Source organism: Dendropsophus ebraccatus, chromosome 7 (genome assembly GCF_027789765.1).
Source record: "Dendropsophus ebraccatus isolate aDenEbr1 chromosome 7, aDenEbr1.pat, whole genome shotgun sequence".
Lineage (NCBI taxonomy): Eukaryota > Metazoa > Chordata > Amphibia > Anura > Hylidae > Dendropsophus > Dendropsophus ebraccatus.
In genome coordinates this window covers 68,895,510-68,912,821 of record NC_091460.1, presented here as the reverse complement: position 1 = coordinate 68,912,821, position 17,312 = coordinate 68,895,510, and the positions used below count along the sequence as shown (strand labels likewise).

The following is a 17,312-nucleotide window of genomic DNA, read 5'->3' as shown; positions in this document are numbered from 1 at the left end:
ATAAGTGTGTTTATTCACACAAGTAGTTCGTTGCATGTGTTCCGACCATAAGGTCTTTCTCTACAGAATACAAGGTAATGCATGGTGCAGCAATCTAAGCATCACACTGCACACATAAATGACATCATCAAAGGTACCATGGAAAAAGGATCACTAAGACAGCTGATCATTAACCCAGGCAGTACTTTGTTACAATTGCTTAAAGAGTAATAATGAAAAATAATGGAAATGCATCCTATGAACGTGGATGTGCATCTAATTCTTAACGGATAGTGTATGCTGTATATCTTTCCATAATGTATCAACCAATCTGTTGATTCTGTGGAAAAAAATGGAAAAATAAAATAAAAAATAAAATTGAGAAGAATCATGTTAAATGTGTGATCTCGTAGTCCCTGTTCAGACCATGCGGTTCAATAGTATTAAGGGTATGGATCCAGAATGCCTCTCTGTATAATAATAATCTTTTGACGTCAGACCACCTGTGGTCTGGACAGGGACTATGAGATCACACATTTAACATGATTTTTCTGGATTTTATTTTTTATCTTTATGTTTCCATTTTTTCCCCACAGATTCAACAAATTGGTTGATACATTATGGAAAGATATACAACATACACTATCCGTTAAGGATTAGATGCACACCCACGCTCATAGGAAGCATTTCCATTATTTTTCGTTATTACTCTTTAAACAATTGTAACAAAGTACTGCCTGGGTTAAAGAGGACCTCCCGACCCCCAGCTAGAACCCCTTATACAGACCTCATCTGGCCGAGTCCCGCTCCCGGAGCTGGTCCCGGGACGGAGATATCCTGGTCAGAAGCCGGCGCGCACGCTGTGGGGAGAGGTCCGGCAATCCTTTTCCCATGGTACCTTTGATGATGTCATTTATGTGTGCCGTGTGATGCTTAACCCCTTAGCGACCCATGACGTATCTGATACGTCATGGTGCCGCTCGGGGTGTTCAGAGCGGGGTCCCGCCGGGACCCCGCTCTGAACGGCGCTGATCCCGGCTGACACGTGCAGCCGGGCAGTGCCTCTATTAGCCGGCGCGGGTCCCGTTGCCGCGCCGGCTAATTAAGCCTCTAAGTGCAGCTGTCAAACCTGACAGCTGCACTTAGAGGCTTAGGTAAACACATCCCTGGTGTCTAGTGGGACGGATCTCCCCCCCGCGATGCGATCGCGGGGGGGAGATCCGTTCTTCTGCCCGTGCCGGGCCTCAGCGTCGGAATGACGCTGATCCCGGCTCGGCAATAGATTGCTATGGCCTGCAGCAGGCCATAGTAATCTATGACCGATCTAATCGATCTTTGCTGTGTATATACACAGCATTGATCTCTATGAGAGATCAGTGCTGTCTATATACAAGTCCCCCAGGGGGGCTTCTAGTTACAGTAAAAAAAAAAAGTAAAAAGTGTTTTTATTAATAAAAAATCCCCTCCCCTAATAAAAGTCCAAATCACCCCCCTTTTCCCATTTTATAAATATAAATTAATAAATAAATAAATAAACATATTTAGTATCGCCGCGCGCGTAATCGCCCGAACTATTAATTAATCATATTCCTGATCTCGCACGGTAAACGGCGTCAGCGCAAAAAAATTCCAAAGTGCAAAATTGCGCATTTTTGGTCGCATCAAATCCAGAAAAAATGTAATAAAAAACGATCAAAAAGTCGTATATGTGCAATCAAGGTACCGATAGAAAGAACACATCATGGCGCAAAAACTGACACCTCACACAGCCCCATAGACCAAAGGATAAAAGCGCTATAAGCCTGGGAATGGAGCGATTTTAAGTGACGTATATTTGTTAACAATGGTTTGAATTTTTTACAGGCCATCCGATACAATATAAGTTATACATGTTATATATCATAGTAATCGTAACGACTTGAGGAACATGCATAACAAGTCAGTTTTACCATAGGACGGATGGCGTAAATGCAAAACTCCCCGAAATCAAAACAAATTCGTTTTTTTTTTCAATTTGACAGCGCAAATGATTTTTTTCCGGTTTCGCAGCATATGTTATGGAAAAATAATGCCTGTCATTGCAAAGTACAATTGGTTTCACAAAAAATAAGCGCTCATATACGTCTCTAGGTGAAAAAATGCAAGCGCTATGGACTTTTAAACTTAAAATGGAATAAGCAAAAGCGCAAAAACGAAAATAGGCTTTGACCTTAAGGGGTTAAATTGCTGCACCATGCATTACCTTTTATTCTGTTAAGAAAGACCTTATGGTCGGAACGCGTGCAGCGAACTACTTGTGTGAATAAATACACTTTCTTTATTGTAATTACGTGAGTGCCGAGATTTTGGTATTTTTTTATGGATACAGTGTTCCCTTGGCACCACGACCCTGCTGGAGTGCCGATCGTTGGTGTATATTGCTCACATTCCCACCCTTGTTGTGCTAGTCATTCTCTTATATAAATAAAAGAAAAGCTCCCATGCTACAGTATATCAATGGTTTCAGAAGCACTTGTGAGCTTGCAAGACAAATTCCACATATTGGCTTTGTTCACACACAGTTAAAATGATGCCCGTTTTTATTGGACGGCCAATATTTAACAACAAATAACGGCCATTGCTTTATAACAACTGCCGCTATTTGCATAGTAACGGCTGTTAATTGTCGTTAAATAATGGCCATCCAATAAAAACAGGCATCATTTTGACAATGTGCGAACATAAACCGATGAGATATGCACAGCATATGGCCAGCACTAGCTCACATTCATTCTAGGTAGACTTGTCTCAACAGCAGAGCCACCTGCTGTCTATTTGAAGTAATGTGTAAATTTTTTATTTTGACCTGCCTTTCTGGACCTGAACTGACTATAATCGTATACTATTATCCACCAATAAGAAAAGTACTGGATGCTCTAATATTGCCAAAGTGCATCTAGAAGGTAGACTCTCTATAAAGTGCATCGGTCACAATCTTACTTATTAGCAATATTTGTGTGCACCCCTTTGGCACATCCATTTTTCTTTTCTTTCTTATTTTCTATATGACTTTTGATGTACCTATTTATTCTTATTTGGTAATGCCTGCCACACTGTTCATTCATATATATAATGTAACCACAAACGGTACAACCTAAATGGAATACTGCGTCCTGAATATAAGACCACTAAATGATATTTCTATAAATACACACACTGCATGTCAGGGCTACCTAATGAACTTTCAACTGTCCTTATAAACTGTGCCCCTAAAAAAAAATTGGCCACTGCCCCATAAACTGTACTACTATCCCCTTCTGTAATACTGTCCCGATAAACAATGCTACCGTGCTATCAAATGAACTGTACCTGTGTGCCTCATCAAAGGAACTGTACCTGTGTGCCCCAAAACATGTTGTTCTTCAAGGGAAGTCTTTGGTCCCCAGAGCTTCATAAACCAGCCCCTAGACCTGACAGGTCAGGAGAACATCATTCTCTTAAATATGTACAAAGATACATATTATTAATTATGCTACAATGGGCATTTACAATTTCTGTTGAAGTTTCTGTTGCTTCCCCCAGCCTGTCCGTTCTGCTCCCCGTCCGCTTCCGTCGCCTCTCTGCTCCCCATTCCGCTAATTTCCCCTGCTACACGCCTCCTGCTCCCCCAGCCTGTCCGGTCTGCTCCCCGTCCGCCACCCCCACCATATGCCTGCCAGGAGCTGTGCCACTCAGCTCTCCGTTAGCCTTCTGTCCCGTACGCCCCACTCTGCGATATGCCTCCTGCTCAGGGGTATTTTAAAGCTATGGCCGGGGAGGGGGTGGGTATAGACAGCAGAGATCACCACTGTCTATAGCTTAAAAATACCCCTGGGCCGGAGTACCCCTTTAATGTAAAATATGTTAGTGTAAGGGGAAGAGGCTGTCCGAGAACCATAATCTACAATTTCTGGTATATTCACACAATTATTCTGGCATTAATTATGGTATAATAAATTAATTTCCATTTTCAATAATATGATACCATCATCTTAGTGGTGGGACAACCCTTTAACTAAAATTAAAGGGGGTATCCAGGATTAGAAAAACATGGCTGCTTTCTTTCAGAAACTCTTGCCTCCTGTTGGGTTTGGTTTTGCAATTCCGTTCCGTTCACTTCAATGGAATTGAATTGCAAAACCCTACCCAAAAAGGAGACAAGAGTTGTACTGTTTCTGAAATAAAGCAGCCATGTTTTTCTAACGTCCACGTCCACGTCCACGTACAACTGTACGTCCAGGGTGTTTCTCCTGCTATGAAGGAGCTCCGGAGCGCGCTTCATAGGAGGTGGGGGCCGGCTACAGCAAGATGCAGCGTTTAAGTGTAAGTGACAGGGGGGGTCCCGATCGTTAAAACGGACCACTGGAGGTCTCTCACCTTCCTCCGTGCGGTCCGATCGACGATCTGCTCACTGAGCCTGCACAGGCAGCAATTCGCCTATCATACTGATCAATGCTATGCCTATGGCATAGCAATGATCAGTGTAGAAATCAAACTAATGTATGTAAAAGTCCCCCAAAGGGACTTAAAATGTGTAAAAAAAAAAAGAAGTTAAAACCACTAATACACTACCTCAAAGCCCCTCCCCTAATAAAAGTTTAAATCACCCCCCTTTCCTATTATATAAATAAAACATATATAAAAATAAATAAACTAATAATATACCATAGCGTGCATAATTGTCTGATCTATTAAAATATACCAAGCATCATCACTAACGGCGAACAGCGTAAACGAATAGAGGGAAAAAAGTGCGCGGATTACCGATTTGATGTTACATTATATATATAAAAAAAATTTATAAAAAGTGATCAAAACGTCCGATCTTCACAAATATGGTATTAATAAAAACTAGAGATCATGACGGAAAAAATGACATCCCATACAGCCCCATAGGTGAAAAAATAAAACTGTTATAAGCGTCACAATAGGCCCATTTCATTAATAATTAATTGGCAAAAAAAAGGATTTCATTAAAAATCTATATATAACATTAGAGAATCTGCGTAACCTGCATATGGTTGTGTTCGGACTGACCTATAGAATAATGGTATCATGTCGCTTTTACCATATAGTGCATTACGTAGACACAGGAACCCCCCAAACGTTACCATATTGCATTCTTTTTTTACGAATTCACCTATTTATATCTTCATAAATAATAATATAACTGAGAGTGCTAGAGCTCTTAGAAGGGGAGGAGGGAAAAACAAAAACACTAAGATTAACACTAATGTCCACTGGGTCATTTTGGGCCTGGTCCTCAAAGGGTTAAGCAAAGATTAGGGTGCACGAATCTGCATGTACATGTATTTAATTTATTGTTGTTCTTTTTATGCATTTAGGGTAGCTTCACATACACCGTATTGCAGCAAATTTTCTGCAGCAGATTAGATCTAAATAACTAAACACAGCATCAAATCTGCACCATCAAATTTGCTGCTGATCTGCTGCGGATCCAGTGTGTGTGAAGGCACCCTTAGAGTAAGCCAACGTGTAGTGGCTGCTTTCAAAATTTAAATTAACAGTAGATGTAATATGAATAGAGATGAGTGAGAACTAAAATGCTCGGGTGCTCGATACTCGAGACAAATATTTCCCGATGCTCGGGTGCTCGTTTCAAGTAACGAACCCCATTGAAGTCAATGGGAAACTCGAGCATTTTTGCAGGGGACCAAAGCTCTGCACAGGGAAGGGTGCCTGAAAACCTGGAAACCTCAGAAAATGATGGAAACAACACGGAAATGGACAGGAAACAGCAGGGGCAGCATGCAGCAGGCACCACGTGCACAGGACACAGCACAGTGAGGATAGGTATAGCTGGACTCAAGATCCCAGCCAGCCAAGAGAATGCCAGCAACAGGATAAATTGACTATTGACAGATGCACTACAGGTCCAAGCCGGCAGCCAAGAGTAGCAAAAAAAATATGCTTTAAAAATTTTAAGCCCTTAGAAGGACTGTTGGGTTCTACGTGTTGGATTCCTGCCTAAGCGCACACTAATTCAGCTCTCTCCCTAATCTCTTCCAGCCTGCGTCTGAAGCGAGCATAGCCGGACCTGATTCTTATATGCCCAGGTCATCTGATCTGGCCAGCTAATCGCTGCTATCGACATGTAGGGTTTCCACGTGATGCTACGAGCTCCCAAAGACTCTTCTGCATGATGATTGGCTGAAAAAAGCCGACAAACATGCAGGAAGAGAAATATGCTATTGTCTCGAGTATCGCGAGATGCTCGTCCAAGTAACGAGCACCATCGCATCAAGTACCCTAATACTCAAACGAGTACCAAGCTTGGACGAGCATGCTTGCTCATCTCTAAATATAAACTAAGTTTGTAAATTATATTAATTATTTTTTTTAGTTATCATGGTGTAAAACAAAGCTACAGTCTCCTGATGGCAGCTTTTTAGTCTTGAAAAAAAGAGAGACAGAACTCAGGGAGCCCAGTCATCTGAGCGCTTACAGAGAAGGCAGCCATGTGATTGACAGACACATTGAGCCATAACAGTCTGTACTGGCTGGGACATCCTGTGTCTGGTCTCTTTTTTTTCCCAATCAGCACAAGACTAAAAAGCTGATTTCAGGAGACTGGACCTGGATACAAGTAAGTATAGCTTTGTTTTAAAGCATGATAACTAAAACTAATTATAATAATTAATGTAAATTGCAAACGTGCCCTGTTAAATTTGAATTTGATTTTGAAGGTTATAATGACAGTGACACTTTAAGCATTTAATCAATATTTTTGGCCATAATTTTCCCTAATTTCTAATTTTTAGTTCTTCCTGAGCTAGTAGGGGGAAAAAAGTAGTTTCTGTAATAACTTCCATACACTGCACACAAAGAAGAGGAAGTCCCGCTCCCTTATATTTCTATAGTTAGTATAGTTATAGTTCTAATGTTAAAGAGGTACTTTGGTGAAAAAAACAATGGTTTCAAATTAACTGGTACAAATTTGTGAAAATACTTCTATTTACAAGTCTTCTATTTACAGTACTTATCAGCTGCTGTGTGTCCTACAGGAAGTGGTGTATATTGCATACTGCATCCAGTCAGACACAATGCTCTCTGCTGCCACCTCTGTCTGTGACAGGAACTGTCCAAAAGCAGGATCAAATCCTTATAGAAAATCTCTCCTGTTTTGGGCAGTTACTGTCAAGGACAGAGGTGGCAGCAGAGAGTACTGTGTAAGACTGGAAAGAAAACTCTCCTTCCTGCAAAGTGTACAACAGCTGGTAACTACTAGAAGACACTTTAAATAAAAATAATTTACATATTTGTATAACTTTCTGGCATCAGTTGATTTGACAACAATGTTTTTTAAACCAGAGTTCCCTTTAAATTTATTTAAAGTGTCTTCCAGTAGTTACCAGCTGTTATGTCCATATTTAAAAAACAAACAAAAACAGCATCTGCTACTTTTATCAATTAGTACATAGAAAATGCCCACTGAAGTTTATCTATAATCATTCAGATCCATATAATGTATATATTGTATATACCAGCACGCACCAGTGAACAGGCGTAAGAGTTTTACATTACATACAATACAAGTCTTTAATCAACAAATCTGACAGAATCATTGCCAGAATATGCTGTATGCCTCACGACCTTCAGTCTTGTTTTTTTTTCTGAAACCACAAAGGGGACAGGATATCCATGTTTGCTTGGTAAGCATCTGTGCGGGTCCTCCAGAGACTGCTCAGGACGTTGCATCAATTAGTTCCTTCTGTACATAGGTCTCCAGACACTTTCTGTATTGTCGCCAGTGTAATTGAGGGTTACCCGGCACTTCAAGAAAACGGCAAAATCTTGTTATTTCTACAGCAAGAGTTATCACTTCTCAGCGCTGCTTACTACTATAAAAAAAGATTATAAAAAAATGTATAGCATGGTACCGTGTTAGCGAGAAAAATCCATATTGTGGTAAATACTTGAAATCAAAGCATTTTAGGAGTGATACCTTTATTGGCCAACAAAGGTATCACTCCTAAAATACTTCGATTTAAAGTATTTACCACAATATATACTATTAAAAGAAAAATCATGCACAACAATATCATGTGACAGTTCTAAAGACTTGTTGGATTTATATGATATGGTAATATTAGCTTAGTGTTTACTTCTTTACAAATGGTGCCTTAGTGGATGTCTTTTCTGATAAGAAATGATTCTTAGATGATGGGATTCACTAATTTCTTGTTGAACTACATGAACCACAAGTCTATTTGTATTGTGTGGTTTTGGGTTTCTTCCTACTGTATGTCAGATACTTACTGTGCATTCTGGTTGAGCAGTTGCTAGGCATTAAAATTCCCAGAATGCATTGCTTTCCCTCAGCTGTTCATCATAGCTCTCCCACCCTTCTTACTTCCCTCCCACAGCACTCCTATCAGTTCCCCAGTCAGAGCTGCTGCAGAGTACTGGTCTATACAACAGACTACCTCTCCTCACAGCAAGGCTAGAAAAGCTGCAGTATGCACTGCCTGTTTCTCTGTCAGCACCATTTAGCACAAGGAAACATGCTGTAAACACACCTCATTCTTCTCTAAATGTCTCAATAAATGGTGGCCAGAGGTGGTGGTGTAAACTGTAGAGGCTGGCCAGAGATAATGGCATCACTCAGGGGGTGGAGCTTAAATACAAGATCCAGCCAAGCTTCCTGTGACAACAGAGGATGATGTGTTGTCTTGGGAAAGAGGGAAAATAAAAGAACTTCCTGTCAGGGGTAAATCAAGCAAACTCCCTGTGATTCTGTAAGTTTGGGTTAAAAAGGGTTATTATGGCCATATAATTTTAACTCACCTGCCCCATTTACCCACAGCTGCTGTTTCAATGGTACTGGTCCTCACTACTCCCCGGTAGTGATGATCAAACAGTAAAATGTTCGCGTTCAAGTTGAACCTTGAATAGTAGTGATGTTTGGTTCAAGGTTCAACTCAAACTCGAACCCCATTAAAGTCAATGGGAGATGTTTGGGTTAATTTTTATACCTATACAGGTGAGGAGAAGCTGGAATTACAATCCAAAAGAGTAAACTGGATACATGGAACAACTTAGTGAAGAAAATGTGGCTCTAAGAATGACAGACAAAAGAAATTAAGAGGGTAAAATACTTAATTCCTTTCAATGGATAACTAAGGTAGCAGGGTTGAGAGTGAAATAGCAGAGTTGAGGTAGTAAGGTAGTGATGTAGCAGAGTTGACGTTGCAGAGTTGAGATGGCAGAGATGTAGCAGAGTTGAGGCGGCAGTGACGTAGCACAGTTGAGGTAGCAAAGTATTGACATAGCAGAGTTGAGGTAGTAAGGTAGTAATGTAACAGAGTTGAGACAGTGACGTAGAAAAATTGAGACAGCAGTGGCGTAGCAGAGTTGAGGCAGTAGTGACGTAGCAGAGTTGAGGCAGCAGTGACACCAGTTGTAGGCCACTCAGCTTTCCTAGCATGTTGTATAGTAGTCAGTATAATGGAGGTCACTCAGCTTTCCTAGCATGTTGTATAGTAGTCAGTATAATGCAGGTCTCTCAGCATTCCCAGCATCTTGTGTAATGGAGGTCACCAAGTATTCCTAGCATCTTGTTTAGTAGGCAGTATAATGGAGGTCCCCCAGCTTTCCTAACATCTTGTATAGTTGGCAGTATAATGGAGGTCCCCCAGCTTTGCTAACATCTTGTATAGTAGGCAGTATAATGGAGGTCACCCAGCTTTTCCAACATCTTGTAGTCAGTATAATGGAGGTCACCCAGCTTTCCTAGCATCTTGTATAGTAGTCAGTATAATGGCAGTCACCCAGCTTTCCTATCATCTTGTATAGTAGTCAGTATAATGGAGGTCACCCAGCTTTCCTAGCATCTTGTATAGTAGTCAGTATAAGAGCGGTCAACCAGCTTTCCTAGCATACTGTATAGTAGGCAGTATAATGGTGGTCACTCAGCTTTCCTAGCATCTTGTATAATGGCAGTCACCCAGCTTTGCTAGCATCTTGTATAGTAGACAGTACAATGGCGGTCCCCCAGCTTTCCTAGAATCTTGTATAGTAGTCAGTATAATGGAGGCCACCAAGATTTCCAGCATCTTGTATAGTAGTCAGTATAATGGAGGTCACCCAGCTTTCCCAGCATCTTGTATAGTAGTCAGTATAATGGAGGTCACCCAGCTTTCCTAGCATCTTGTATAGTAGTCAGTATAATGGTGGTTACCTAGCTTTCCTAGCATCCTGTATAGTAGTCAGTATAATGGCAGTCACCCAGCTTTCCTAGCAACTTGTAAAGTAGTCAGTATAATGGCAGTCACCCAGCTTTCCTAGCATCTTGTAAAGTAGTATAATGGCTGTCACCCAGCTATCCTAGCATCCTGTATAGTAGTATAATGGTGGTCACCCAGCTTTCCTAGCATCTTGTATAATGGCAGTCACCCAGCTTTGCTAGCATCTTGTATAGTAGGCAGTACAATGGCGGTCACCTAGCTTTCCTAGCATCATGTATAGTAGTCCGTATAACGGAGGCCACCCAGTTTTCCAGAATCTTGTATAGTAGTCAGTATAATAGAGGTCACCCAGCTTTCCCAGCATCTTATATAGTAGTCAGTATAATGGAGGTCACCCAGCTTTGATATTGGAAAGATGGAAAGTTGGGTGGGCTATTTATTAATGCAAAATTGCACTTTTTGCCATTGAGAAATATTTAGCAACAGAGATAACTCTATTTCCTGGATATATATCTGTATGACAATAATTCACTGTATATATATATATATATATATATATATATATATATATATATATATGTATTGCAGAAAAGAGGGGAGTCTCCGGCTCACATAAAATACACAATTCTTTATTATAAATTCATTAAAAAGGTCGACATGTTTCACACGTACTCGTCCTTATTCATGTGAATATGGATAACACATTTCCAAAATAATATAGAACAGCTACGGGAAATTCCACAAGGTGGTGAAAATCCTCGTAGTATAGGTCCCCTGTTTGTTTCTTGTATCATTCTCCCACACAAAAACTATCTAACTAAGCCTACGCTTCTCGATAAGTCCCTGAGCTTGTCCTTAAGGGGGTTGTCCGGCGATAAAAAATTATTCACAGAATAACACACATTACAAAGTTATACAACTTTGTAATGTATGTTATGTCTGTGAATGGCCCCCTTCCCCGTGTTTCCCCCCACCCACGCTAGACCCGGAAGTGTGGTGCATTATACTCACCGCATCTCGTGTCGTCCACGGTCTCCGATCGTGGCCGCGTCATCAGCCGCTCAGCCGCGATTGGCTGAGCACAGTTATGCTCAGCCAATCGCGGCTGAGCTTCGGATGACGCTGCAGAGGGCGGCCGGCACTCGGGAAGATCCGCCGGCCTCCCGAAGAAGACGTCACTGCTGAGGATCGGAGACCGTGGTCGGCACGTGACAGGTAATGTATAGCGCACCACACTTCCGGGTACACGGGTGGGGGTGGTGGGACACGGGGAAGGGGGCCATTCACAGACATAACATACATTACAAAGTTGTATAACTTTGTAATGTGTGTTATTCTGTGAATAATTTTTTATCGCCGGACAACCCCTTTAAGTTCCTGAGCTTGCTAAACATCCCACTAACTAACTAACTAACTAACTAACTAAGCTAAATAGCAGCATGCAAGAAGACAGACAGAGAGCAGTCTGTTCAGCACAATGAGTGAGCAGAAAATGGCGCCCAGAACACATCACAGTAATATATATATGAGATGGTCATGTGATTTTAGCAGCCAATGAGACCCCTACACCTCAGCAATGACGTCTCTGACACTTCTATGTGCTCTGCACTGATTGGCTGGCAAAAAGGTGCTCGAACTTGAACTTAAACACCAACTTGATCGAACAGTAAAAAGTTTGGTTCAAGTAAATCGAGATGTTCGACTTGAACTTAACTTTTCTCGAACAGTTTCATCAACACTACTCCCCACTTCCTATGACATGTTGTTCCTGCAGAAAATGCAGAATCAGACAATCACTGACTGACTTAGGTCACAACTGTGGCCATTGATTGGCTGAGTGGGAATTTCCTGCAGTTAGTATATGTCAGAAAAGACGAGAAACAGCAGTAAGCAGTGGGGATGTGCTGCACTCGGTACAGTTGCAGTGCATTGGGGAAGGTGAGTATACTTTTTTTTACTTGAAAGCATCTCAAGTCTATATAAAAAAATTTAGTCTATATGCAATATTTAGGAAAAATTGTATGCAGCCATCTACATGGTGGTCCATTCAATTACATTGCAGTAATTGCAGTGGCTTCTGAATGGGAAATGGAAAAAGGAATGTATGTGGCTTGCCTAAGACTGGCATCTTGTTGAGATCAATCCATAAAGCATTAGTGACATTACTGGGTACCTGCCAGCACAGATGCTACTGATTTAGCAGCAGTGTCGACTTCTAATTAGTAAGTTTAGGTATCCTTGGTAACGCACCAAGCGTGACGGAAATGAGCAACAGGCGTAAATGATGGTTGCAGCAGAGGGGCCCATGTTGCCCCTTACTGCTGCCACTTAACAAAAGTGGATATACAGTGGTGCCTTGGATTACGAGCATAATTCGTTCCTGGGTCATGCTTGTAATCCAAATCCACTCTTATACCAAAGCAAATTTTCCCATAAGAAATCATTGAAATGTAGACAATTGGTTCCATACCCCAAAAATCATTTTATAATCATTATAGCAGCAGTGTGTATAGCTGAGTGTGAGTGCAAGCACATTATAGCAGCAGTGTGTATAGCTGAGTGTGAGTGCAAGCACATTATAGCAGCAGTGTGTATAGCTGAGTGTGAGTGCAAGCACATTATAGCAGGAATGGAGAGGAGGGGAAACACAAGGACTGATAGAGACTGCAGGGAGCATGAAGGAATGAGCAGGGCAGATGTGGACACAGTATAGCAGCACTCTCTGTCCGGGGAGAGAGGGGTTAAAGCTATAAAGAGATTACCCCCACAGTCCTGTCCCCTGATGCAAGCCCCAGCTTGAAGTGGATCTGCTATAAATTGGAAGGTGAGAGAGACTTCCTGGGTCAGAGTACTGTGCTGCAGACCCCGCTATGCAGGCCATGCCCCTCCCCCCCTCACGCTCCCACCCAATACCAGGAGCTCTTAAACCAAAGCAATGCTCTTAAACCAAGTCACAATTTTGAAAAACTGTGAGCTCTTCTTGCAAAACGCTCTTAAACTAAGTTACTCTTAAACCAAGGTACCACTGTATAAAGAAAAAATTATAATATTATTTTCATAAAGTTATATTACAAAGTAAAGGACATCTTACTTCTGTGTGACAGAATAATAGTAAATATTGTATAATAATAAAATCATAGATATACAGAATGCATGGAAAACAAAAGAATGATTTCAAAGGGGTAGTGCGGCGCTAAACAATTATTCACAAAATAACACACATTAGAAAGTTATACAACTTTGTAATGTGTGTTATGTATGTGAATGGCCCCCTACCCCGTGTTTCCCCCCACCCACAGAAGTGTGATGCACTATACTCACCTGATTCGTGGCGACCCCCGTCCGCTATCTTGGGACAATGACGTAATCTTCGGGAAGCCGGCCGAAACACTCCACCCGTCCCTCATACCGGCCCCCCTCTGCCGTGTCATCAGCAGCTCAGCCGCGATTGGCTGAGCATAACTGTGCTCAGCCAATCGCGGCAGAGGGGGGCCGGCATGAGGGACGGATGGAGCGGTTCGGACGGTCTCCCGAAGACTACGTCATTGTCCCAAGATGGCAGACAGGGGTCGACACAAGATGCGGTGAGTATAATGTCCCACACTTCCGGGTCTAGCATGGGTGGGGGGAAACACGGGGAAGGGGGCCATTCACATACATAACACACATTACAAAGTTGTACAACTTTGTAATGTGTAATTTTGTGAATAATTGTTTAGCGCCGCACTACCCCTTTAAATCTATATGCTAAAGTTACCATGAGCTGCTGACATCATTCACACATAGGGAGGGTCTCCAGGAGTCGGGAATACTGCAGATATGGGAGGTGATGTGGTGATCACACAGTATGGAGATTTCTTGAACTCCACAATAACCAGAAATAAGTCTCCCCATAGATGTATCCCTATTATCCAATACAAAATCCAACATGTTTTAGGTCTGGTACATAGTTCTAGGTGCCGAGATTTTTAGTAAAAACTGCTTCACTCTAAGTTATCTTTTAGTTCATTTGGTTGAACCTAGGAACCATTATTACATATTTAACCAGATTAACATGAGCTGTCCCTTTAAATGACTTCTCTATTTGGTAAATATACATTGTGTATACATAGTGTATATACTATCCCTTAGGCTAGGTTCACACTGTGTTTTTGTGCACCCTCCTGCATACACTCTTGAAAAGGATATAAATGTACATGTTAAGCAGATGCTATGGATCCTGTTGTATTTTTCTTCATTTAGCATAGTCCACCGCAAAACAAACGTAATAAAACAGGGACTGTAAAATGTAAACTGCAGTGTGAACCCAGCCTTATCCAGCAGTGTATGAGTATACAGCATGCAGGGCTGTGTATAACACCGGCCTAGTCTATTATTTACAGACTGAGGGTGGGATTAGCTAATCCCCTGGTGTATTCTGCATCCATGCTGGCTCTGGCACAAATCACTGTGACTGGGTGGAGTGGGAGTGGGGGTGGTGGAGTGCCCTCACAAAGCAGCAGCACAGGTACCTGCATAAACTGCACCTCCTTGTATCTAATCCGGGGGAGCTCCAGAGGACCACCGCCACCACATCCTCCTCCCAGCCAGCAGTAACCCCTTCCCTCCTGACTGCCTGTGCCTGACAATGCTCCCAGCACTTCATAGAGAGAGATGAGCGCTGCCTTCTATTGTGCCCAGACGGGGAGCTGTGTGTATCAATGCCCACAGCTGCCCACTCCTCATCCTCCAGCAGCAGCAGCAGCAGAGTGAGGCGGGCAGCCCGGCAGCAGCAGCAGCAGCCGCACAATCTCAGCCCTGACTGTCAGCTTGTGGTCATTGGGTAAGTGACAGCACACACTGCTCTCTGGGCTCATTGGATTACTATGGCCTTATAGACTATACTGCTGACAGCTGATCTGTTATTGCCATATCTATTATTGCCATGCTGTGTCCAGTGTGTTACAGAGCTCCACTACACAATAGATCAACCCTACAATGTAATTGTTATTATTACACTTATTCCTTACAGCATACACATACAGAATCATATACAGAACCCACACGACTAATATATGATACATATGAAGTAAAACCAATAAACCACACCTTTTTTTCTTCACCTGGTGCAGGCAGCAGACTTAGCTTAGTACCATATCAGGCATGTGGAAGAGGTACCCTGCTGTCCCCATTACTGTGTATAGTTAAAATCCTATAATATAGTTAATAATTATAATTTCAGAAATCCCTAGCATGGATATATAAATGTAAATTGGATAAGGGTGACAATAACACTGCATTGATGCCTGAATTGTTTAAGTAGATATTTCGCAATAATTACAAATAAATACAACAAACCTGTAACAGCAGCACTATAGAGGCAAAAGACAAAATAATACAATAAGGGAAAACATTAAATGGGTATGGGTAACACCTGCCAGGCAGTAGCACTGCAATGAGCATGTGATAAATAAGCATTGTATGGGTAGAAATGTCATAATTATATGTCAGTAGTTATTCCTATGGAAATATCATTGTAAATGGAGATAAAGGTGACACCTGCGAGACAATAGCACTGCAATGGAAAAATACACACATCTATATATAAAGAGAATTGTTGATCAGTGACGAGGACCATACACTTGACTGCTTAGCCCAGAGTGAGCAGAACTTTACGTGGACTACATTTTTAATGTGAGAGATGTAAGAGTTCCCTTTAAAACAGACTGTTTACATCACCTTGTTGAAGAACGTTGCTGGCAGTGGGGTGCAACACCTTGGCTATCTTGATAGCATAGTATGAGGAACTAGCATTGTATGAAGGGCACTCGGGTAAGGTGTTTAGAGGACTGGCACTGTGTGGGTCCACACCCCAGCAGTCTTTGAAACACACACCTTTACTGCTTCAACCCTAGATAGACACAATTTATATGATTTAGTCACTGACTGTCACCAAAATTATGCAGCAGCTGAGCTGCAAATTTGTTCAATTCCTATTGGTGTTGATGGGAGTTGCGTAAACGGGGTAGCAATGAAGCAGTACCAAGCTCATGGAAATTGCTTTCTGGCCACCTGAGGCTGCCGCAAAAAGGCTGCAAGGGGACAGAAAGCCAACACTACGAAATGGGTAAAGGTTCGAAATGGGTAATCGGATTTCCCCTTCAGTGGTGAAGTAACATGATAATGTTTTTTAATCATGTATGGCTATTTACTTCTATCCACAAGACAGGTGATAACAAGCTAATTGGTAGGGGCACATCAACTGGGACCTTCACCAATAATAAGGACAGAGGAGAATTTCTTTCTAGAACTAATGCAGTATACATTGTTCGTGTGTGGTCAGCACTCCATTCATTCTCTATGGGGCAAGTGGAGTCAGGACGCTCCATCAACTTAGCGGTACAATTTTTCTTGTTGATTCTTATGATTGGTAGGGATCCCAGTGGTCAGGCCTCCACCAATCAGCTTGTCATGTTATATCCTGTAAATATTTGGTGATAACTTTTGGAGATTGAAATACTCCTTTACTTTGGATGATAGACAATAGATCCTTTATATTAGGTTAAGACAATGATTAAACTTGTTGAATTATTTAGTGCTTTATGAAAAGCGTAGTGTCAAGTTGTCAAGGACTTGTGCTTTTCATTTACATGACTATATCGACAAACACTTATCATATGTTCTCATGAATCTTACATCACATTGGAATACTACCTTTCATCTGCAAGGTGTCATTTAATACCACTTTATTGTAGAACTCCATGTTGTATCTTTTGGCAGTATCCAACTTGTTCTTTTCCTTTATTAATCTTGCCTTCATCTTTTATTCAAGCCCTAAGGATTCTGGAAGCTAATGTATGACACCTGTCTTACAACAAGGAATAATATTATAACTATTATAAGGGAGATTATTAGAGAAGAGACTATGGCTGTATCCATGTTTTCCAGGACTCCCTAGGGCTGCATCCAACTTTTTCAGCCACTGGTATTAAATTGCCGAATGATCCGATGCGAGCATGCTCAGATTGAACTTCTCTCTTGTGATTATGTGTCACAATGGGACAGAAACACGAAAACTATAGCCCAACACAGCGTTTTCTCAGGGTGGTTGCTATAGAAACCAGTGAT

At 41.6% G+C, this 17,312-nt stretch overlaps 1 protein-coding gene and 1 long non-coding RNA gene across 3 annotated transcripts in view; one reads left to right on the top strand and one right to left on the bottom strand.

Annotated features, from left to right (window-relative positions):
• The window catches only part of FAM149A (family with sequence similarity 149 member A), an 85,620-nt gene that overhangs the window by 38,919 nt on the left and 29,389 nt on the right, over positions 1-17,312 (top strand). Inside the window, exon 1 of one of the 2 annotated variants that reach the window (XM_069977709.1) lies at positions 14,667-15,027. The exons of the other annotated variant lie outside the window; for it this stretch is intronic. Within the exon in view, the coding sequence (XP_069833810.1) occupies positions 14,906-15,027 (122 nt within the window). The 5' untranslated portion in view covers positions 14,667-14,905. Of the gene's footprint in view, positions 1-14,666; positions 15,028-17,312 lie in introns of those variants that run through there. 2 annotated transcript variants of the gene reach the window in all.
• On the bottom strand, positions 7,609-16,007 carry LOC138797486 (uncharacterized). Its single transcript, XR_011363940.1, has 3 exons — positions 15,924-16,007; positions 15,294-15,396; positions 7,609-7,791 (listed from the first exon to the last, which is right to left on the bottom strand). It is a non-coding gene; the product is annotated as an uncharacterized lncRNA (long non-coding RNA).